General features: G+C 36.4%; 1 protein-coding gene across 3 annotated transcripts in view; it reads right to left on the reverse strand.

Annotated features, from left to right (window-relative positions):
- The window catches only part of FSTL5 (follistatin like 5), a 356,700-nt gene that overhangs the window by 247,345 nt on the left and 84,028 nt on the right, over window positions 1-25,327 (reverse strand). For all 3 annotated transcript variants that reach the window (XM_009272309.2, XM_009272308.1, XM_009272310.1), the window contains exon 3: window positions 22,148-22,396. In XM_009272309.2, the coding sequence (XP_009270584.1) occupies window positions 22,148-22,396 (249 nt within the window). The remainder of the gene's footprint in view (window positions 1-22,147; window positions 22,397-25,327) is intronic.

A 25,327-nucleotide genomic window follows, 5' to 3' on the forward strand; every position in this document is an offset into this window, starting at 1 on the left:
TCAGAAAACATAAAAAACACTGCATTCCATTTTCAGAGTCCATTTTGCCATCCAACATCATATTCGAACCAGCAGTGCACAAAAGCAGACTATGCTTTCAGAAATTCTTGATGTTACACGCAACAGGAACTCAAAAGTGTTTTATCTAATTAATTTATTGGAAGAATCACTAGCACACAAATTACAAATTCCAGCTAAAATATTGTGGTAGTGTACAGAAAATGACTGGCTCCTCAATTAAAGATCTCATGTAGTTTTCCTGCAATTGTTTTTCCTCTTGGATCTCACATTCACTAATCTTCCAAGGGACACCTTGGATACCTCCATGTCGATTGCTTCCTTAACTAATTAGTCAAAATAGTATTGCTCCTTCTTGTTGAAAGATGACATGAAGGATTCAGGGCTCAAAAATGGATCTTTTAAAGATCTGTTTTAAATATACAAAAATCAATCACACAATATTTGTCTTAGGATTCCAAGATCCCTTTCCCTGCTCAAGCCTTAGATGATATTTGTGTTCATAGAATTAACTGTATTGCAGACTGCAGTCAGCAAGTCTGAAAAATATTTTCTTTATGACTTCTTTTGTAATTTTTTTCTGGGTTTAAGTCTTAAGCATTTTTTCCTTCACACTGATTTACAGAGATACTTTATTTTGCAACTACTTGCATTAGAATTGCCTGAGTCACAGCTTCATCCATTCCTCCTGATAGAGCTCTGATCACACTTCTTAAGGAATTTTTTCACTCATCCATCACTGATACCTGTTCTAAAACTTCATTTTCAGTCTCTCCCCCTGCAGGACATTGCTCTCCCTATGGCTAGAGAGGTATTAACCCTTTCTTTCTTAGAACATGCAAGTACTGTACTCTGCTGAGTACCTGTCCTACCAAAAATTGTTCTTGTCTAATTCAGGCTTTTTTTTTAATGACTACTGACTTACTACTGTAAAACCGTAAATCATCTACTAGTTCAGCATTAGAATTCTGTATTGTGCACAGCAAAACTTGTATGTTGTGCACACTTGTTCAAACCATTTCAGATACTGAATTTGATTTATTAGGATGTATTTTAGCATGGCATTTTTAAATCCCACTCTGGAAAAGTACACATAGGTAAAGACAGAGATACCTGATGGCCTCATGTTCACTTTATGGAGGTGGTTGGTAGCTGCTACCTTAAACCTTATATGGTCAAGCAAATACAGGTAGGCTATCCTCCACAGACCTGCCTGAGTTTGTAGTGTATAAATAAAGTGTAGCTCCACACAGTGACAGAACAGAAGCAGACCTACTAAGTGACACGTGTACATTATGCCTGTCTGCAATAAGAAAAAGAAAGGGAGAGAGGGAGAGGAAGAGAGAGTGTAAGCATGCAGATACACACTGGTGTGAACCTCCCCCAACAATTTTGCCTTCAGCTGGCTATGCCACATGGCTCTTCTACTGACTGCTACTGATATTTCTATGCAGTTACAATTCGTTCTATTGAAGACTCACATAACCACACCAGACAACTACAGTTTCCATTACTTTCTATATTAGCAAATAAGGTAGAACAGAAAGATAACAACTATGTTACTTCAGGCAGACCACTGAACATAGTTCATATTCCCAGCAGAAGAAATGGAAAGTTTGAAGAATTGTAATGCCCTCCTACAAACTGCATGAGTTACTATGCCCTGAGAAATGCAAATGATTTTGCTTCCATGACACAGCAGCAGTTTTCTACAGAGCTTACCTCTTGCCTGGCCCTTGGTACGCAAGGTCCAGCTCTATCCTAGAGATCACCCACTATTATCAGTAGCAACAGCCAACAAGCTCTTTGCCAATAAATTTAAAGTTCCCCTTGAACTCAGCTGAAAGGCCAAGACATATACCATGGGGAGTACACTTTTGTTAGTTCTGTATCAGAGATGAAGCATATTGGCTAAAGAGCATGAATGGGAAATTTGCACTGGTGCTGCTTGTTTGTCATTTGAAGATTTTAATTGCAGTAATTTCTAATAATACTTCTTTAGTCAGCAATAAATCTATGAATTTACAAAACATTTTTGTAATGATTTTAAAATGATTATGTGCAAATGAACTGAGTAAATATTTTATGCAGCATATAATGCCTACAGCTGGTCAAAATTTGGCAGCTATACCTTTTGATGTATCTCCTCCTAGCAACTGGCAGTAACAAGCCTTTTTTTACTGAGATTGAGACTTCACATTAAGAAATGCAACTCAATTATTACATTCACAGCAAAGCAGCCAAACACCATTAAGTGATTCACCGACTGAAGATACCAGGTAAATTTAGCACAGTCATTTAAACTGGTCAGCGTGCTAAGTTGTTGCTTAACACTATGCTGAGTTGCTCAAGTAGCCACTGAAGTCAGCTGAAAGATAGCGACTGACATGGCTTTTGTGTTAAGCCTTACATCATAAATACCACAGAGTCCTGTCCTTGTCATTAGTAGTGCTGTATGTGTATCCACATTATATCTACCGGCAATCTTTGTCTTACTTTAGCCAGTGATAACTTTATTATTTTTGCATACCAGATAATTTACCAGGAATGATGTTTTTTCTTTTTTTTTTTTTTTTAATAATATAAACTCAATTAAAATGAAAACATTTGTGGATTTGCAGCTGCAGGCAAAATATTGTGCATTCCCAAACTATGATAAGTCAGCAAAAGGTTTACAGATATGTAAACAAATTTTAGAATTATCCCATAAAAAAACGTCTGGAGGACTGTTCAAAGGCATTGTTTTCAAATTGTGAATTAAGGGAATAATTATGTATTTATTATGCTGGCTGAATTGCTGTGACTGTCATAACAGTATGGGATGTATTTGAGAGTTGATACTGGATGTCAGCAAAGGAAATTGAAAATAGTTCAATTGATAGGTTTTTACCTTTAAGAGGTTTCTATTAAGCAAGGAAATGGTGCTATTGCCTGTAAATGGAGTTAAAATGTAATTAAATGCCTGTACTTTGAAATACATCCCAAAGCTATTCGATGTCTCTTCCTGCATCTTATTAGCAGTCAAGAAAATTCAGATAGCCAAAACATTTAAAAATGCTGCTCAGAGCAGACCAATTTTTACTGTCAGCAGAGATGATAATCAGGTAATCAAGGAACTTTTTTCCATAGGCAAGTCTGAACTGGTCATTTAGTGTTCACACTGATGAAAATATTCCCTGCAGAGATTCAAAATAGAGAGATGGAAACTCAATCTCAGCAGCACAAGGAAAAACTATCAAGGCTCCTGTAAATAAATCCTTCCTTTGGATTTAAGTCAGTGTGTAAAAAATGGTATCTACTAAGAGGAAGTGGTATAACATGGCAACTTCTGGACACTGAGACAGCATGAAAAAGTGGAAGGTAAGAGAAGAGGCAGAAGGAATGAGACAATTTATTCTTTCCTTAAGAACTTTGAGAACTTCTGAGATTTGTCTTTTCATCCATCTCTTATCAGTCATGTATAAACTACAATTTTCTTTATCTCTTTAACTACTTCAAACATTTTATTTCTGCTACTCCTCTCGAGCCTTTTTTTTTTTTGTATTAAAGCTAAAATTCATTGGTTTGGGATTTTTTTGGGGGTGTTGTTTTTTGGGGCTTTTTGGTTTGTTTTTTAAAGTATTCTGGAAGTTCTCTATAACAAGTTGACATTTTCTTATGATGTTTGTGTCTCTCATCTATCAGGTCCAAAGGATTGTGATAGCATACATCCATTGAACGTTGCCTAATTACTATCACTTTCTTCTGGTTACATAATTGTCATTCTGGATTTAAAAAAAAAAATCATGCACAATTAGCGAAGGTAAATTGTCCTCCTCTGCAGTCACAATTCGACAGTCAAGGTGTCTTTGTAAACACATTCATATGTATAAATACATGAATATAAATTTAGTATTATTTATTGGTTTGTATATACACACATGCATACAATATATACAAACAACAACCTATGTGGGCTAATTTGCGTTACAAACCAAGAGTTTTCTTCATCAGGCAGCTATATACACTGACACAAAGAAATTGGTTAGATAACCTGGGCTTCAGCAACCACTGCACTATAAACAGCGATTCAGAATAAAACCTTACAATTTACACAACAAAATGAGTCCACTGTTGAAATCCCAGTGCATTACAGTTCCTTGTACAGCCACAGAGACTCTGATGAAGATGACAAAGAAAAGTTCAACCTTAGGAAAAACCTTGACCAAGGTCACTTCAAGAAAGACCAAGGAGATCCTGAATACTAAACAACAGGACACTGAGGCAACAGCAATTTATCTCAACTGTCACACTTGCCATGTAAAAGAGGGAAATAACTCACTGATGCAGTTTTCAACATGCAGAACAAAGCAGAAAAATAAAATTCCCAGACTCAGTGAAGTATCTCTCCTGGATTTTATTCCCTAAAATATAAAGGAAGATAGTGGTTTCGCACAATGGAAGTGCATCCTCTTCAAGACAGAAAATAAATCCCTTCAAGTCATTCAGGGAGAAAAATTCTACAACTTCAGACGGTCTCACAGGGAAGAAAACCCACAAAATATACCAGTAGACTTGATTTTTTCTGGACTGAGACCTATGAAGCCTGTCAAGAGGAAGTGGCATTCCTCAGGAAATCTCCGTCCCTGTGCTAGTTTTCATTACAAACTAGTGTTAGCTCTACCTAATCCTCAAAAGACCTACACACTCTGCTGAACATCACTATTCCTCAATTACCAATAAGCACACGAATTTAAAGGGAAGAACACAGTTCACTTCTCTGGCAATTGTAACACAGTCTACATTTCAGAGTCCTGAGCCAATATTCCCAGAGTAACAATTTAGGAGTATTTGAAATGTGCATACACTAAAAATGTAGTGTTAGGAATGTGCTAATTTGAACTTCAAAACAGAGTGATTTGTTGAAACAAGCAGACCAAAGGGTGTATAGCCTCTTCCCAGCACTCAGAAATACTTTTGAGAGCACAACTCATTGAGTTCTCTCATTGAGAAACGCAGAAAATTGCTATTAGATAATTGTACAGTCTTTCACCTGCACATAGATAACTTTCTTTTTTCCAACAGCTCAGATCAGAAGAGAAACTACTGCTCAAAGCCACCCATGGGTTTTCCACTGCTCCTATGAAAAGACATTTAAAAAACCCCCACAGTCAAGGAGTAGATGCCCATTTTCAGCCCTCAGAGAACATCGTTACCTAGCTCAATTTTGTATATCAAGGAAAAGATTAAAGAGGAAATAACGATCATAGGCTGTGAATACCTGTGCTACTGTAAGACCTCTGATTCTAGGATGCTTTTTAATCTAGTATTCAGATAAACCACCTTTAAACTAATATCAGTGGTTCATTCTGGGCTACTTTGTGGCATGACTGACTACTGCTGATCTCATCTTGAGAGAACATCTCTCAGACTTGAGAGAACAAGGGCAGTACCCAGCCAGCCAATTCACAGACTGAAGAAGCCAACATTTATATGCCAAGGAAAAGAGTGAAATGTCTGTAGTGTCAATTTTTTAGAATTTGTCTTAACAGAAATTCCAGCCTGATAGTTTCTTTGTTTTGTGGGGGTTTCTTCTGTTGGTTTTTTTTTGGTTGGTTGGTTTGGTTTTGGGGAGGTTTTTTGCTTGTTTGGTTTTTTTTAAGGACTGTGACTCTACTCTTATTTCCATTTTAGTATCCCAGTTTCTCAGTCTTTTGGCAGTTTTGAGCTTTTGTTTCTGAAAAAAAAAGACAATAAAAGTAAAAATTCTTGCAAATCATTTGGAACATAAGAAAAAAAATACCACACACTACAACACTCCCAATGACCAGGCAACATAGCAGTGTACTGCAAAGCAAAAAGTAAAATAACAAGTTTAAGTTAGAAGAGAAAAATGCAAGTTATTCCTTCTACTCTCTTTCCACAGAAACTTGTGTTTCTAACTTTACAAAAAGAACTCCTTTTTTGATTGGTCAAAATTGTGGCTGCACTATATCACCTGCATAATAACAGTTATTTAGTGAAAAGATAGCATGCTCAGCTCCAAATAGTTAACTTTTATTTGGAGCTTTTTTTGTCTGAACAATCTTTTCTTTCCTTTTTTATACACTTGCTTATAAATAAATATTGTAAATAAATTTAAGCTGATGCAATTTCTGGAGAGTTATTAGGCCTTATTATACATGTTGTATGGATTGATCGCCCTGGCTTTGTAGTATTGCATCTATTCAGCTCTATACAAAGAAAAGCTTTGTCCATCTGTTTTCTGCCACTATTACAATTTTAAAAAATAATTATGTTTCAACATAAAATTTTTCAGCAACAGTGAAAGAATTTTCAGTGAACATTCCCGTTAATTCTATTTGCACAAGTAATTACCATAAGTTTTGCATTCAACTTCTTGTGAAGTGAGCCTCCTCTTCCCCACTAGTCCAATAAGCAAATAAAAAGGGTTACATATTAAAATGAAGGTATTTAACCTTTACTTGTAATATTATGTACACTCACTTTCTCTTATAAGAGACAGAGAATTAAGATCCTTTATTCTTTGCTTTCCTCTCTGGCTTTTAGAAATAACAATACCCCATTCAGCCTTCTGCACTGAAAGTGCAAGTCCTTAAATTATGCATTATAAAAGAGCATTTAAATACAGCAAGTATTGAACCATTCATCAGGTGAACTCTGCATAAATTTTCTGTGCTATCAAATTATCATTTCAGAGTCCCATTCTCTTTGTCAAAATAGGAGTAAAGCACTGTCTGAAGTTTAACAAAAACAAGCACAAAATTAGAAATTTATCTATGCCACCATTCACTTTCCAGTTCAAAAATTCCTTTCACTTCAAGGTCCAGAATGCTTAATAAAGCATTTGTATACAACTCAGGAAAATATTCTTAGTAGACGTGGACTGAAAAATGCATCCACAAGACATCCCAGAGTCCCAATCCACTGATCGTCTAAGTAACAGCACTGTTCAGGGAAACAACTCTTTTTAGTCAGTATAATCAGATTTTCATCTTCCAGAAACAAGTATGCAAAATGGACACCATGGACTAGCCCCATCCACAGATCTTTCATGATATGAAATAGAAATATTAAGATGCACATCCAGGCCCCACAAGGCTTGAGTATCCTCACTGCCACCACCACCACTGATATTGGCAAACAGAATAAAACAACTGACAAAATGAAGCAATGATTTTATTTTCTTGTTTTTTAAACACTATTTTTGGGGGGAGGTCAGAGATTTTTTAACTGATATTAAAGTTATGTATGTATGTACGTACAGGTGTTAAGAAGAGGATACCAAGACAACTCTGACGGCTATACATATCGTGCATAGACACATGCTCATTTATCTATGAATTATGAGAATGAGTAAAAGTTGTAAGCTGTTATTACTAGATATTTTGGTTGAGCTCCTGGGTCTCCCCATCAACTGTTAAGACTTAAACTACTAATGTCTTTCTATCTTTGGTTTATTTAGACTCCCTGCTGCCTAGGAACAGGACTATACCTTATTGTAAGTCCACAGAGAGCAAAAGATTAATGGAAATGCATTTATTTTTTTGTTTCCAGAGTTACTTGCTAGTCTAATACAAACAGTATAAAGCAAAAAAAAAAAAAAAAAACCACCAACCCACCCCGCAGCAAGCACAGAAAATGTAATATGGGTTCCTTCTGATCTCTTTTTTTGGTTTTGTTTTTTTTTCAAGTACATATTCTATACAACACTGGAGATAAAGAAAGCAAGTCTAACTATATTTTTTCAAAGCATCAGAATTTTCTGAATACTTTTAAACCTGTGTTAAAACACTTTAAAGGGATCATACAAGAAAATCTTTAAAAATTATTTAAACTGTGAGGTCAATTTCAAAAACATAAAAATTAGGTAAACCATATCCATTATAAGTGAAGAATTGCCACCAGTTGTGATGTTTACCAAATCACCAATCTTTGAGAGACAGACAAAAGCATCAGAATTTTCTGAATACTTTTAAACCTGTGTTAAAACACTTTAAAGGGATCATACAAGAAAATCTTTAAAAATTATTTAAACTGTGAGGTCAATTTCAAAAACATAAAAATTAGGTAAACCATATCCATTATAAGTGAAGAATTGCCACCAGTTGTGATGTTTACCAAATCACCAATCTTTGAGAGACAGACAGCTTCACAAAATGCTGCACCATTTCACTGTGGGACTATGCCTACAACTAGAACAGTGGAGCTAGGAGCTCTTCCTTGCTTCTGGGTCTGGATTTGTATTTCAGGCAAATCCTGAGGCAATTTCAGGACAACATTCAAGCTGACTAACTTGTGTCCTTTTCCCTAATCCTTACTTTTTGTGGAAAGTGTAAGTAAGGGAGAAATCAGGACATGGTTCCTGCACCATTAGGGATGAGGATTCCAGGGTATACCAACAGCATACAGGCACTCTATGATATTACCTTATGACCCTTATTGTCGGCTCTCTGCTACTCATTGTCAATGTGCTACCTAAAACTAATTTTCTTACGCGACAAAATATTTTGAAGATTGAGTATCCATTTTTGTTCTGATGTTAGACAAACCCAACACCAACACCTCTGGAAATGGTCCAGGGATCCTAACGTGTCACTGGAACAGCCATGCAGCAGGATATTAGCCAGCTTTATGAAAAACCTAGAACCTTGTAGCTTCTTTGTCATGTTTTTCCTCAACTTTAAGGTTAGTGCTTGAACCATGAGGCCTGTGAAAGACTACCTAAAATCTTCAGAGTGTTTCCCCCTTACTGCTATTCTTTACTGTTATTCTGTACCTCCCATTTGAATACTAAAGTTAGCAAACAAGACAAGTGGGCAGCTCAAGACTTAGACTTGGCCTGAGATAGTGATCTAAAACCAGACTTCAGAGCACCAACCTGATTGCATTTTGTATAAGAAGAACAAACATCACATTATTGGTACAAACAGCATGGTATCAATAAAACAACATTTTCCAATTAACTCTAGTTTGTTGGGGTTTTTTTAAGGCTTAATTCCTTTCAAACTTTTAACCCAATATTTCCTCCTTTGGACTCCCTTTTACATCTTTCATGCTTGCAATATACAACTTATTCTTCAAGTAACTGACTTCAATGAACCTAATCTTCATTAGACTCAGTAGGAAGGCTTGAATCAGGCCCTGAGTTCACTCAGATGATAGCGTCAGAGAAACCTCCATGCCAGGTAGAAGGGTTTTTCCCCCCAGTAATCCTTAGCACTTAGGTTTTTTTGTAAACAAAAATCTGAAACACACGATTTCTAATTTCTTTAAAAAATACTTAATTTAAAAACATTGTAGAGATTAAAGAAAGCATTAGCATTCTTACATATAGCGTAAGTCACTTATTTATCTAATATATATTGATTTCCTATGTTCAGCATTATTAGGGACTTCAAAATCTTTTACCAGGTTTTTTCCTACAAGGTTTATTACTAACGTATGTTTTTCCAACCACCGTAGCTAAAATTTCTGCTTTAAAACTTTATCATACAGTAAAAAAGATGGATATATTCCCAGTGTGGCCATTCACCATCTGCTTAAGCAAATACACTTAAAGATGCTTCCTACAATTGTGATAAAATGACAGCAAATCTAAGAGCACATAGAGCTCATATTCTAAAATGATGATTGTACAACTATAGTTTGCATCATTAGGGACCAATAAAAGTCTTTATGTTCCATTCGAATGGCAAGGACCTTTATCAAAGAGAAGCTGGAATAGAAAAATAACAAAGAAATGATCCATTCATCAGTTGTCTTAAATTTAGGAGCACTAATGAAACAACTTCTTGACCATAATTAGTATTTAGCACCGCAAAAATATTTTTCTCACTTTCAGATTTTTTTACTGACATACAAGACTTGACATTTTAATAGACTTCAGGAGTGCTTTTTTCTCATTTTCCAGGTGGGATTAATCATAAGCACAGGTAAATTCCATATTCTTAACAACAGTTCAGTTAATATTCTCTGTGTATTTAGATTGTTATTCTTTTAATTATCAAAGTGATGACTGGGAAATGCTAAATTCATAGCTTCCTCCTTGCACAGTGAAATATCCTGACAAACAAAGGCTGAAGAAGAAATGAAAACTTGCAATTTTATTAGTCAGTAGCACTTTTTCTATTCTATACAACTAACATTATTAGATAGATATCAAATCTGTATTAAAACACTGCTAATAGCAAAGCTTCAATACACCGCATATTTACTGGGAGTCTTTAGTAATAACCCTATAGAGAATACAGCTAAGAACTCTAGTGCTTTAAGGCCAACATCAGCAGTTTTCTTTGGCAAAAACACTTTTTCTTCTAGAGATTCAGCAGTCTTGGTCTCTAAATGGTGGAAAGAAAAAAAAAAAAATTCCACCATCTGTTCCAGCCCTGAGGGAGACAAACTTTCCTGGCAGTATCTAGTTCAGGATTTAATTGCACCCAAAGCCAATAGAAGTAAACGCAAAAATATAAAACATCATTTTTAGCAAGTGGAAGTTTTGTATAATTTTACTTTAGCTTATTTCTTTGGGATACACTTTAACCTATTTTTGCTGTAATCTGTTTTCCTTTATTTCTGTTGTTTGCATTCAGCAATTTTAAATTAAATCCATGTTATCATTCCAGATAAAGAGAAAACTAAAGGATCTAATTAGATTTCATTGCCCAATATATAAAATTTCATTTACTCTATGCTTGGGTATCAGGAAGAGTACATTTGCTAAGGCCAATGACAGTAAAAACATTTTCTAATATCAAATAACTTTTTTTTTTAAGCAATCTGGTTTCTTAAAAAAACTTCAATTCATATAAATTCTATAAATATTAATATCTTTTTTAATATCAGTAGTGAAGCTCTGTGATTTCAATGACAGCAAAAGGGAGAAGTTCAGAGTCAAACAAAGAAAGAACTAAGACTGAGGCAAAAATTAACTATTTTGAATTCCTGAAATTAATCTTTTAAAATCAATTTCAGCTGGAGGATTCTTTGGGCCACTGAATAGAAATTTCAATACGAGCCAAGCCTGTTTTATCTCAGGACAAAGTCTGTCCCTTAATTTGATAACATGCTCTCTTTTAATTGTAGTCTATGTTAAAAGGATTATTGTATGGCATCAACAATTCCATAACAAATAAAAAAAATGCTGTCATTGGATCACTCCACTTATTATAGGTCTCTACCAAGCTTCAAATTATTGTCTTTTGTTTGTAATGCTTTCTGTTACAGTGGTATAACTACCTACCTTATTTTTTTTAAACTAAGGTAATATATTTAAAGTATTAAAACTGTGTATTAAAACTGCCAAGTCCTGGCAATAAATAGAATATATACACTACAATGTTCATCAAAATCATGCTACTTTAGTTATTTTATTTACCTGTCTATGACACAATTAACAGAGTATACCACCCAAAGTCGTCTTCTGTTAGAAACCGCTTGTAGCTAATTATTTTCTGGTCACTTCTTACACTTGCCCATACCATAACTTTGAAAATTAAAAAAAATAATAATAATCTGATAGCTGTCATCATAAGCATGGATGGAGGTGGAAGGAAGTCATCTTTGTACCACAATGTGTTCTAAACACAAGATCAGACAAAACGAAGGGAAAAACTGGAAGTTATCTAGGTAGTCATCTACTAAGAATTTGAATTTAGAAGCGTCCGGCTCTTACACCTCATTACTTATATTCTGCAATTTCTAGTAGATTCCAAGAAGTATGAAAAAACCTACCATATTTACAGAAATTGATAGAATTTTGCCTGAACTAGGTACTGCCAACTACGTAGATTAAGTTACTTGAAATCATATCCCATTTCTCAGGTTCCACTAAGGCACTACACATTAAAAACAACCAACTAATCCTGAAAAGGCAACACTACTTTCCCAGGTTTTGTTTACTGTGAACCCACAAATATTTCTACTATATTAAGGGAAAGTAAATGGCAACCCACAAGAGGCAACTTTTAATTTAGAGGTTTTATCCACTGTAGATTTATTTTCCCCGTCAATTATTAGCTACTGGAGTCAGAAATGGAAATTTAGGACTATTTTTGCATGCCTACTTCTCTCCAGTGTTCGGAAAAGAACCTATTGCTTTTTTCAGTTGGTATACCATATACTAGCCAACTTGAATTACAAATAGTATGCCAATGCCTTGTATATGTATGCAATTGCTAATGATTTTTAAAGGCCAACAATATGTTCCATCAGACAAATTTCCCACAAGACCTAATGATAATTCTGACATGTTTTTAATTAAAACTCTAAAAAGTTTGCATCAAACCAACCAATGTGCATTGGCTTAATGCTTTGTTATTATTCTCAACTGAAAAAAATATATCTCACTTAAATGTCTGCCTAAAGGCAAGACTTCCTCTGTTTATTATAAATTTATGAAAAAACAGTTTAAACTGTTTGATTTATTGTGTAACAATTTTCACTATCCCATATCACCCAATTTAATATTTAAAAATAACCTGATTTTATAAAAATAATTGAAGAATTATAATTGGCAGCAAGAAGTTTTAAGTTTGGAGTGCATGCAGTCATTGTGTGGCTACTTTATGGACTACTGTTGCCTATTATTTTTCCAGTTTTGAGCACATTCAGTACTCAATATTAGACAGTACCAATATTTATTTTAGAATGCCATAGAGTTGTCTGGCGGCTTTTTTGCCTTTTCTAAATTTTTTTTTTAAAAGGTCATATAAGCACAGAAGTTGAGGATGCAGAGACTATTTGAACCATACTTGTACAATCCTTGTACTCCTAGCAACGCATGAACACTGTTACGACAGTATTGAATTAGCACGAGAAGAGCAAAGAAAATCTATCCTGTGATCTGCATTGTCCTAGCTGCAACAGCAGGCCCAAGTTACCAGGTTACAAGGGAAGGCACCAGTAGGACTTTAATGCTACCTCTCCACTGATCACTCTACTTGCCAGAACATTACTTCTGTTTCTCTTCCTCTGTTCTCTCCAATTCTCCCTCAACAGTACTGGAAACTACTGGCTGAAGCGGAGCACTGCACACTACTTTCTGCCCCTTCAAAACCAGGCCGAAGATGTATAAGTAAGGGTGTTTTTCGGAGGCACTTACCCACAGAATCATAGAATGTTTGAGGTTGAAAGGTACCTTCAGAGGTCACCTGGTACAACCCCCCTGCTCAAGAAGGGCCACCTAGAGCTGGTTGCCCAGGACCATGTCCAGTCAGGTTTTGAATATCTACATGGAGGAAGACTCCACAACCTCTTTGGGCAACCTGTGCCAGTGGTGACCCTCACAGTAAAAAAAGCGTTTCCTGATGTTCAGACAGAACCTCCTGTGTTTCAGTTTGTGCCCATTGCCTCTGGTCCTCTCACTGAGCACCACTGAAAAGAGCTTGGCTCCATCCTCTTTGTACCCTCTCTTCAGGTATTTATATACATTGAAGAGATCCCCCCAAGCCTTCTCTTCTCCAGGCTGAACAGTCCCAGTCTTTCCTCATAGAAGAGGTGCTCCAGTCTTAATCATCTTTGCGGCCCTTCACCGAAATCTCTCCACTATGCCCATGCCTCTCTTGCACTGGGGAGCCCAGAACTGGACACGTACTCCAGGTGTGGCCTCATCAGTACTGAGTAGATGGGAAGGATCACTTCCCTTGATCTGCTGGCAATACTTTGTCTAATGCAGCCCAGGATACCATTAGCCCTCTTTGTCACAAGGGCACTTCATTGGCTCATCCCTTTAACTTCTCATCATATCAGTCCTATGCTACAGGGTCCCTCTCCCATCATGGTCCCTTGTGTGGAAGGAATGATAAAAGATAGTTGCACATCATCCATTTCTATAAATAACACTTAGAAATAACTACCATTGCACTATTCAACCAGATGCAAATTGAACTGCAAACTTGAACTTTATGCAATATTTGTTATAGTAAAATAACATGGTGAATGAGGCACTTTATTCAATACATAAAAAACACAATGTCCAAGAATAACTTAATTTAGAGCAAGAATGAACAATATATGCACTTCTAATGAAAAAGTTTTCAAGGTTCTGTCTTCTTCTAGTAAATATTATCCAGGTATACCAATTTGGAAGAACTATTGTATTATATTTGGCAAATACATAGGAGTTGTAAGCATTTGTGAAACTGCTCATGCAAACACAGTATTTGCATTTTAAGCCAAAAAAAAAAAAAAAAATCACTAAAACTAGGTTTTTTCTCCCCTTAAACACTCTTTCCCATTTGCTTGGAGAAGGGGAAAAAAAACCCACCAAAACCAAAAACACTAAATGTAGTTTCATTCAAATTCCTGAAGATCATACAGTTTGTAAGTAAAGTATATTATCACAAATAGGCACTGAGTTGCCATCTACACTAAGACAATAGACAATCTGGGTAATCACATCTGCATTTAAAATGTTGCTTGTCTGATACAGTGACTTGATACAGACTTTAGAATGCAGCTTTCAGTATAAATGCAGCTTCTTTGAACAGATTCAACATCATTGCTAGAAGCAGAAAAAGTTTTAAAATTCAAATTCTTCTACCAGTGAAAATCTGTGATGTCTATAGACCCATTTCTTTGTGTGGTAACAAAAAGCAGCGATGCCCCTACAAGCAATTTTAAACATCATTAAGTTTTGTACAGAGATTCTCTAGTGAACACTGATTCCTCATCACTATATGAATGCAGAATACATAATAAGGTAGAGCTTATTAACACATTTATTCCAGTGTTGAAGGTATTAATATACAAAGATTGGGACTGCTCTACCTACTGAAAATAAGAGATGACTTTAGCCAGTCAAAAAACCTCCTACATTTATAGTGTGAGGTTTGTCACTGCTCCATTCTACATTTTAGAAGTATGAATTTAATTCAAAGGACGGAAAAAGAGTAGAGTTCTAGGCTTTAGTTGCAAAGTCATACAGTATCACCAACCACAATGAATGCAGGGTATGTTGAATGTTTAGTTTTTGAATTAAGCACGTTGTATGCATGTTCTCATAAGTATCTTGCACTCAACTTCACTCTGCAGATTCAGTACCAGATATTTATGTAGGCCTTGCATCTCTGTTAGTTTAGGCAATTTAAGACAATTGTATGCAATTTGAGAGAGAGATCTGTGACAAATCTTGCACAGATGCTTGAGGAAAAACAATGACAGTCTTCCAAATCCCATGAGCAATGCAACTCAAGAAAATGAATCACGTGGGGACAGCAAACTAGAGGAACAGTGTTAAAATTCAGGTCATGGTTTCAAAAGGCAATAAAAAGAACCAGTTTTCCATTGGTTAGAGCATCACTTTCCAAGAAAAAATGCTGAAAGAAGCAGAATATATACCTGCCATTAACACAACAGTGATTTTTACCACCCTGAATGTGCAATTACTAATGTTATTAGTTAAAAAATATCTACAATCCCTGCATGAAGTCATACTTAAGAAATTCATCTTAAATCATAAGTGTAGCACTAAAGCGAATGTATGTGGATCATGGGCTGCATTCCTAATATAAGTCAAATAATTCCTATGCTCTATCAAACATGTTTTAAGATTAAGCAGAATCTTTCTTACTTCTTGGTCCTCTGATAGTTCTGAAAGATTTTTCATAATCCAGTTTATGTTGAATATACAACTGCAGTGATAGTTGAAGCTTGACAGTCTATCAGCAGCAACCTTAAGGGTGTATGCTATCTGCAGGAATTCAAGCTTTCAGAAAGTATAACAACGATGTTTTTGAGAACTTCAGAGAAGCCAGCTGATAGCCAGAGAAAAAAAGCAGACATCCTAGAAATCTTAGAAACAAGTTCTGTTGCAATGAAAACAATGCATCAGAATGTCATTTAGTTTAACAGATCCTATATTTCTTTTGAAAGGCTGGCTAGTGATCAACACTAAATAATGAGTGTGGGCATTCAAGATTTATATTTAAGACCAGATGACATATTTCCAGAAGTGAAATTCATAAACCGACAGAGACTTATATGCTTGCTTTTGAAGTATATGAACATCAAATCAGATGAAATAAATGTCAGTGCTTCTAAATGAATGTGTCAATATTTTAGGAACCAGTCTAAGACCACACTCACCCAGGTCACAAATCACACACACACTAGAAAAAAAAATCTTTGAACTAATCCTGGTGCAGTCACTGGACAGGCTAGACCGGTGTTCTAATTTTTTTCTATGAGCTACTGTTAGGATTTAGTTCACTTCAACTCACTTCTCCCAGACTTCTTTCAAAAGAAAGTGCCTACAGCCTTTCCTCTAGTATTTACAAAGTCTGCTTGTGAAATCCTATGTTGATTTTATTCATGAGATCTGCTGTGTACAAAACAAACACAAAAGCTTGTTTTGAATCTGTTCCTGCTGCCCTATTTGATAATTTTTATTTCTTTTATTGGAATACAAGACAGTCTACTCATATCCACGCTTAGCATGCCCTGATGATTTCATAAGCTTATCCCTTATAAGCCATTTAGTAGATTTGATCATTCTTGTTGACGTCTTCTGAACTTTTTTCAGTTTGCCCATACCCCTTTTGAATTTGTTCATAGTCAGCTCTAATCCTCACTGCCCTGAACAACTTGGAAACTTAAGTAAGAAAGTTTGCTGCTGATACTACTTTCTCTTTCGGGAACAGACTGAAAAGCAAACGTTACAGCAGTCCTCAGTGATCTAGCCATTTTAGTAATAGTAGTAAGAAAGCTGAAGCTCACAGACAATTTAACAGATTAAAAGATTCACCAAATGAGAAATGAGATAAAAATAGAAAGAGAAGAAAGTAAAATAACATTAATATCATAAGGATACTACAGAAGATACTTATAAGTAAAAAGCTTACATATGAAGTAACCTTTATTCCAGAAATATTCTATAAAGGTCATGGTACATAGGAGTATGTGTTACATTCCTAAGGATTCCTGTTAGCTCTCCAGGAATTCTCCCATTCGTCTCCAGGAGTGTGTGTCTTCTGGAGACAGCTGAAGTCCTGGGTAGCAGCCCCAGTCTCCTCCAGGGTAGCTACCTGAGGCATTTTGTCAATGTTAGAGGTAGGTCCATGCCTGGTAGCTCTTCTGGACCTCTCCAAGACAGTTGAATCATTGTGACAGAAGCCTTTCTGTGTCTCACTGAGGCACCGTGGGGGAAGCATTTCTGTGATGAAACAAGCCAGCTCAAGGAAAGCCTTTCGGTGTCCTGCTGGGGTAAGGGTTCCTGCGATGTACCAAGGTAGGAGAGGGAAAGCCTTTCTGTGTTGTAATGAGTCAGCACAGGGAAAGCTTTTCTATGTCTTAACTGGCAAGGTGCAGGAAAACTTTTCTCTGTCGTAGGGAGGCAGCACAGGGGGAAGGGGCTCTGCGCTTGCTCTACCACGTCATCCTCACCTATCCCCTCACCCTCGCTACAGCCCAGGTCCAAAATGGACACCCACCACCTTGGGCTCCCACACACATACGGCCAGGACTGAAAGCTGTTGGTGGCACTCACCTTCCCTTAGCAGCCCCTTGGCAGGCCCACCAACACTGGGGCTCTGAACTTGCAGAGGTCCATTTTGGATCCCTCCCAGCACATGCTGGGTCTTGTCCCAGTACAAACTGAATCCCCTAGCCACCTCCAAGTATAGACTGGGCCATGTCCCAGTACTCTTTGGACCCCCGGCCGCTTCCCAGTACAGACTGAGCCCCGTCCCAGTACAAACTGGATCCCCTGGCTCCCTCCCAATAAAAAATGGATCTCCTGGCTCCCTCCCAATAAAAACTGAGTCCCATCCCAGTACAAACTGGATCCCCTAGCCCACTCCCAGTTCAGACTAGGCCCTGTCCCAGTACAAACTGGATCCCCAGCCCCTTATCAGTACAGACTGGGTCCTGTCCCAGTACAAACTGAATCCTCCAGTTCCATTCCCAGTACAGTCTTTGCCCAGTCCCAGTAAAAACTGGATCCCCTGGCCTTGTGTCAGTACAGACTGGGTCCCATCCCAGTACAAACTGGATGCCCTGATCCCCTCCCAGTACAGTCTGGGCCCAGTCCCAGTACAAACTGGAACCCCTGGTCCCGTCCCTGCACAAACTGGCAGCTGTAGCCCAAAGCACCTGAGCCTGAGGACAGCAGGGAGTATGCTGATGTTTGCTTTAGTGTTAGGTAGTCCTGTGAGGAGCAGGAAGTTGGACTCAATGATCCTTATGGGTCCCTTCCAACTCAAAATATTCTATGATTCTATATTTGGTAAAAATGTATGATTTAATTTAGTGTAGGGAAATAAATATAGCAAGTGACAATGAAAAAGGAAGGAGTCCAATTGATCTGGGCATGCCCATGTCAGACACAGGAATGGGAAGAACAGTTCATATATTTTAATCAAAAGAAGAAAAATGTAACTAACAGATTTAGTGATATATAATCTACATAAAAGACAGGTAAGGGACAAGAATCTAAAGTTTTAGTTTAGAAAAACATCGTATCAGGAGAGTACAGCTTTGACAGAGGTAGCTTTCACTACCTCAAAATGCATTTATCAAATGTTTCAAACATGGCTCTTTGTGAAGGATTTGATGGTTTTTGTCTATGTTGTTTCATTCACAACTTAGGTAAGACATACATTTCTCGGTGATGTTAATGTAGTTTCAACATATAAACCAAAGACCTCTTTCATTTAGCAAGTCAATCCTTCAACTCCATTGTCAATCCTTTAACTCCATTCATCATGTAAGTGTTTAAAAGGGCGATTTTCAAACGATTAAGCAGAACTCATGATGTTTGAGATGAATCATTTGGTTACAAGATGTATTATTTAAATAATTATAGCTATTAGCTGCTATTGTAATGTTAATCAGGTATATAGAACATTTGCTTATAAAATTTTGTTCTCCAGACACAGAATACTGAAATGTTTTCTGGTAAGTTTACTCTTAAATAAGGTGTATTTCTCAGCTTCTCTATCTTGAGCTCAGTACCCAATCTATCTAAAACTTAAAATTTATCCATGAAGAAATATTTCCCAAGAAAAAAAATAAAATAAAATCAACCCAGTGTGAGGATTTGAAACCCAAAAAAACCAAAGCATGACCTCGTTAGAGATAAAAATAAGGTTTAGACCAGATGAAATTTACAAAAAAATTAAAAAAAAAAAAATCAATAAAGTGACCAAGTACACAGTTGTTTGATCTGAAACACAGACTAAACAAATGAAAGACTAAAGTCTTTCAAGTGAAAGACTAACAAGTGAAAGACTAAACAAAATGCTCAGAATATTTGTTTTCTGAATGTAAGATGTTTTTTGAAATTTTCTGGTCTCAGAAGCAGCTCATTGAAGTGAGATCATTTGTGCTAGAGGATGCCAGCTAAACTAACAAGAAGGACGTGTGGCAGTGCCCTTCCGACACCATCAATAGTGATGGGGTTCAGCTTCTCTATCCAGGAGTCCCACTGTTGAGGGTTTTTTCCTATTAGCTTTTTAATATTTTTTTGACATAATAACTGGTAGGACTTCAGCCCTACTGAAGGCAATCTACTAGTGCCTACCTCAGAAGTGTTTTGTAAAAGGAAGGAATCACATGAAAATAGTTTTAAATCTTCTGGCTCCTTTACCATATAGATACAGTGAATGTTGGAGGACACATTCAACAGTCATGAATGGCAACAATGCTTCAACACCACTGTGCTGCACTACAACAATGAATGAGCTGAAGTTAACAAGGCAGAAATTGAGATTGGTAAGGCCCATATATACCAAATAAATTAAAGGAAAATAACTGTCCCTACTCTCATCTGTTTAACACTGCTGAAGTCAACATAAGATGAGAAAGAAGAGAGAAAATGAAATATTTTACACTATTTGTTGGCAACTAGTTATAGTGCTCAAATTAGAAGATTTGAGTATCTTGATAAATAACAGTTTTCAGAAGGCAACTCGGAGCAAGTCACTTGGATACCCTAGTGCTTTTCTGAATATTGCCACTGACTAAAGGAGAAACCTACTTTTTCAATCCAGAATCTAAATTAGGTGTCTGAAGTCGAACACTGTTCAGATATTCCATTGTCCACTACAATAGATATGAAACTAATGTAAATTCAAAATGTAAAGATGAGCTAACAAAACTTTAGCTAGAAATATCATCCAAATGCTGCCTAAAATACTGTCTCACTTTTCATTTCAGTAAATAAATCGCACCACATTTTTCCCCCTCAGAAAAAGAAACATTAATTTTTCAGAAATATGCTCTGAATTTATTTGTATTGTATATAGCACACCAAAGAACTTCAGTTAGCCCCATAAATTTAAACATTTTAGTGTTTGTTACTGTCATTTGTTCTATCAGAGTACTGCATCATCTAAACCAAAAAAGTGTGGTTTGTTTTTTTTTTTTTTAAACCTAATTAGGTAAACCTACTTAGGAAAACATAGTTCTTAGGTTTTTTTAAGAGATTGTGATTGTTACAACACAAAACATGAATGCTTCTGTCTTGTTGTTATTGCACAAACCATTCCCTACAAGCCCCATATGCTATACTCCTAAAATCAAATTTTAATTTTCCATTACCTCAGAACACAGGCTGCTTACTTGAAGTCCATAGATTGTGATGTTATATCAATTTTATACAGTGTCCACATTTAGTTTTGAACAAATTTAAACCTTCACTATTACTTACAAGTGTATTTCCCATTATAAGATTTCCACACACCCCTTCTAACCTACGAACCCCATCCCTTAACATATTTTGATGAAGTTGCTGAGCTTAACATGTATGTTGAAGGAGGCAAAGGATGAAAGGCACTTCACCTTGGCAGTCACCCCATTTACTCGGCAAGAAACAATTATAGAAAGCCCAGTTGTGCAAGCATTATATTTTTTTTATTTAATTAAGTTCTTCTTAACAAAAGATAATTTTTGGTGGGTTCCCCCCAACCCTGGCCCCCAGTATTCAGTTGTTCTACTACAAAGCCCTTCATAATAATAAAGATATTGGTATTTGTGCATGACCTGGGATGTTTGGATTTGGTAAAGGAAGCCCATCTTCTCATATAAAGGACAACTCCTCAACCATAAACTTAGTGAAAAATTCAACTTTGAAAATTTTGAAATTGGTTCCATTTGAACAACCTTATAGTAGAATACAATCTTTAAAATTCTGATTAAAATTTAAGTGAAATATTGCAATTTAAATGAATGTTCCCTACAAAGGTCAATTCCATTTAACAGAAATATTTTAGTAGACTTCTTTCTGTGGTGGTAGTAGGTCCTAGTTGCTATTACTGAGAATGCAACTGTATCCACAACATATAACAATGTTAACAAAAATAGGACAGCCTTTAAAAAAGTATATGAATTCAACCCCTAGGTAGGCTCTTTAAAAATGGCCTTATTTAAAAACATTCCCCCCCCCAAAAAAAAAAGCCATCTGCCTGTTTTAACCAGTAAAAACATGCTGCAAAGTACTATAAACATGCCTAATCAAGGTCTGTATTGGCAGAGTTCCAGAAACCTGCAAGGTGTGCTCAAATTACATAAAAGAGAGCAAGTTGTAATTGTTGACATCTTCAGTATAAGATCCGTAACGTAAGGTATATCTCCCAGCATTCAGGCTGGCATCTGTCAGCATTCAGAAGATTAAAAAGTAGCTAAACTTGCATGCTTTGGTAAATATGCAAGTAAACTCTTCATTGTCCAGATTCAAAGCAAGGAAGACCCATTTAGCCATGAACAAGCTACTGGTCTATCAACTTCAACACCAAATACGAGCACAGGTCCTGCAGCCTTACAAAATCCCTCTGAAATCCTAAATTTTGTTTTTCCTGTAACAGAGATTAATGTCCTTCGGGCTTTGGGACTGTGAGTACATTCAGATAAATGAGGTCAACAGCCACGTTTATAAGACAAGCTACTGTGGATTAATTTCCAAGAGACAACTGGTTTATTCAGGTTAAAAAGTGCTCTGGTGATTGCCCAGAGCACTGAGTACAAATAAAAAGAAAAAAAATCCATAAGATATCTCTGGAGCGAGATACTTATTGTATTAACTTTGAGTCATTATTCACTGTACACTCGGTGCAGCCTCTATAGAGCTTTAATTGAACTGCTTGAAAACACGTACCTGATAGCAATATTCCAGATATTGTTCAGCCACGCTTACCTTTGAAGAAGCAATCTTCGTTGTGTACAATGGTGACCTTTTGTTTTTTCAGACAGGCAGCCCTGTGCACTTCGCAATGGTTTTCATAGAATTCTCCGTCAGAACCGCACACAGGCTTGTAATGCGGCTTGCAGTGCTCCATGCATAGGCACTCAGCTTGGCCAGTCTCCCCATTCACAACGCAGTGTCTACCCAGACCACAGTACTTGTTTTCGCATGATCCAAAATGGCCATCTTGACCCATATACCCTAAAAAAAAGAAAACGGTAGCTTTGAGATATTACTTATATTTTGTTTAATTGGATGCAAGATACAAAAAGGATTGTATTATGTAAATGAAGTCAGAATATGTCCTTTGTGACATCCTTGACTAATGCTTAACATAGGTCAGCCTGAAATGAAACAAATTTAATCTCGTTATCATGACTAGGTATACTTTTAGTCATTGTCATGTGTTAGACTAACTGTAATTAAAAGCAATATCTAGTAACAAGAAAAGATTTACTCTTAATTCTAAAAATTTCATAGTTAATCATGTCTTTTTAAATGCATATTGAAGTGTCACCTTAAGATTGCTATGCTATTGCATGTAATAGAGCAATGCATTCTCTAGAATTTAGATCATAGAATATCTCAAGTTGGAAGGGACCCATAAGGATCATCAAGTCCAACTCTGTGCTCCTCACAGGACTACCTAAAACTAAACCATATAACTAAGAGCATCATCCAGACATTCCTTGAACACCAAACAGGCAGATAAAATAGACATTCACACGAGACTGATACACAAGAATAACTAGAGCTGGGTCAAGGCTCACAATATGGGGAAAAAAAACCCCACCTCTGTGGTGGCAAGACAATGACATTTCAGAGAACAGAGCACGGTGGAAGAACAGGACTGACATATCAAGTTAATGGTGGCTAGGAGGAGTCAAATGAGCCTCTAGTGGTATTTCAATGAGACAAATGGGATTTGGATAACAGAGCTTTAAGAGGGCTGCAGCAGAGGTAAAGGAGTTTCTGCTGGCCGCAACTCCCACTTCCTTCTGCTCCTAGAACATGGACATGAGGCTACCAAAGCCATCTGTCCACTTTCTATCCTCTCTGTGCTGCTGCCACCATGTAAAATAAGTACTGTGGTCAGTAGCAGATCTCTAAGTGAAAGGGAAAGTTAAGTACACAGTAATATTTCCTTAGTATATCCTCAGTTTCCATCTTGGCTGCCATAGAACTAGCTATGCAGTCACTGGCAAGGGAACGGGTACGATGAGAAAAGAAAGCCAGTGTTGTCAATTACCACAACTTTAATGATGTAGGGGTTCTGATACCATAATTGTGTCCTAAAATAAGTATAAAAATACTAAAATGTCTCCAAATGTGGGAATAGACACTGCCTTTCACAGTTACTTCATTTTATTCTCTTGCTGTACACTCCCAATCTCCAGAACAAACAAGGACTTGATCCCCAAATACTATAAACACCTAGTATTCTAATTCCTTGCAATACTTTCCTTATCCTCACAGCCTAGCTGAATGACATTTGGCTGCCCCATAAAAAATAGTATGAACAGATAAATGGCAGTATGTAAATTAGTAGTATTAGATTCATTTTCTGTACTGAAGAGCTAACCTGTCAATACTGTGCTTTGACGCATATTGCTTCTAACCACTGAGAATTTAGGTTTTTCACTTCAGTGGCAGCAGTAAATTCTTAGCACTTTTTCTTCTTAAACCTACAGATCTATTAGACCTAAGACAACAGTGCTTTGATTCTTTGCCTTCTCACATAGCACAAATTTGCTACAGACAAATGTACTACAGAAAGCACGCAACCATGAAATTTGGCTCTAATATGACAAATGCTGTATTATTTTATAACAATTTGAACACAAAATTGCAAGGACTACATATTCACCTCAGATGTTGTATATCTGATAACTACACTACAGTGATTTTTATACACATGGATGAAACAGTATAGACCAGGCTGATGATGGGTTTAAGTGCTCATGCACCAAACTGACTTGAAATGGGCAAGCCCAATTCAACATTAAAATTTCCTGTAAGTTTTTGAAGATATTACTCCTTGCGCCAACATATCACCACTATATACAAGCAACAGACATTAACTGACAGAAATTAATGTAAATCCAATTTCCTTCTACTACCACTAACCTCAGATAAAGTCTTGCAATGTCTGAGAGTACTTTACAGCACAGGTCATGTACACACATTACAGGACTTCTTTGAAGTGATAGAACTGTTGCAGTCTGAGACCAAAGTCCATAAATCATTACTATTTCTGCTTTCTGAATTGGAAGATAAAGACCTCAATCTGACAACTGCTCTGAATTATTGAGAGGTGTGTGGTGACTCAACAATGCACAGTGCTGTATATATTGCTGTGAAAGTAGAAACTGATTTAAGACTTCACTTGGGACTTCATTTTAGTACCATAATTGAATCTGATGCCTGAATGCAAAACAGATACTTTCAGATAAGGGAGAATGATTTGCATAATATATATTGATATTTAGAATATTGGTATGTGTCCGTGTATACCAATCACATACATCAATAAACAAGCAAGCTTTTTGCTCTAATGAAAACTATATTACTTTGTTATGAAATGTTTTATAAATGTCTCCATTTTACACCATTAACTATTCCAAAACAATACATATATTTGCATACATGGCTGCATACACAACTCCTTCTATTGAAGTTGATAGTAAAATTCCCATTGACCTCAACAGAGACAGGATTCTTTCTTCAGGTATAGTCTTTGCCTTAAGTTCAGCTATTTTTAATGCCTTCAGCATGTTTAATAAGCACTGTTCTGTGCTATTTTTAATTTAGGAACTTGCAGATCTTCTAATGTATATTATGAAAAGGAGCAGCTATGCAGCGTTTCAAGTGTTTTATAGTACATATTTAAGAAAAAACAGTTTAAATGCTTATTCTTAAAAAGCCCACCAACTAGTGGGCTCATCCATCATGATCATGAGTGATCAACCAGATCACTCATAGCAAAAAAATAAAATCTATGCAACTTCAAATGAGGTGACAAAATGTTCACAAACATAACTTTTATATAAATTTGAACTAAAAGTGCACCCAATTCTGAAAATGTAAACAAACCAATATATAATAAATAGCTACTGTGAGAGAAAAATAAAG

The sequence above is a fragment of the Aptenodytes forsteri genome, unplaced genomic scaffold (assembly GCF_000699145.1).
Source record: "Aptenodytes forsteri isolate BGI_AS27 unplaced genomic scaffold, ASM69914v1 Scaffold13, whole genome shotgun sequence".
Lineage (NCBI taxonomy): Eukaryota > Metazoa > Chordata > Aves > Sphenisciformes > Spheniscidae > Aptenodytes > Aptenodytes forsteri.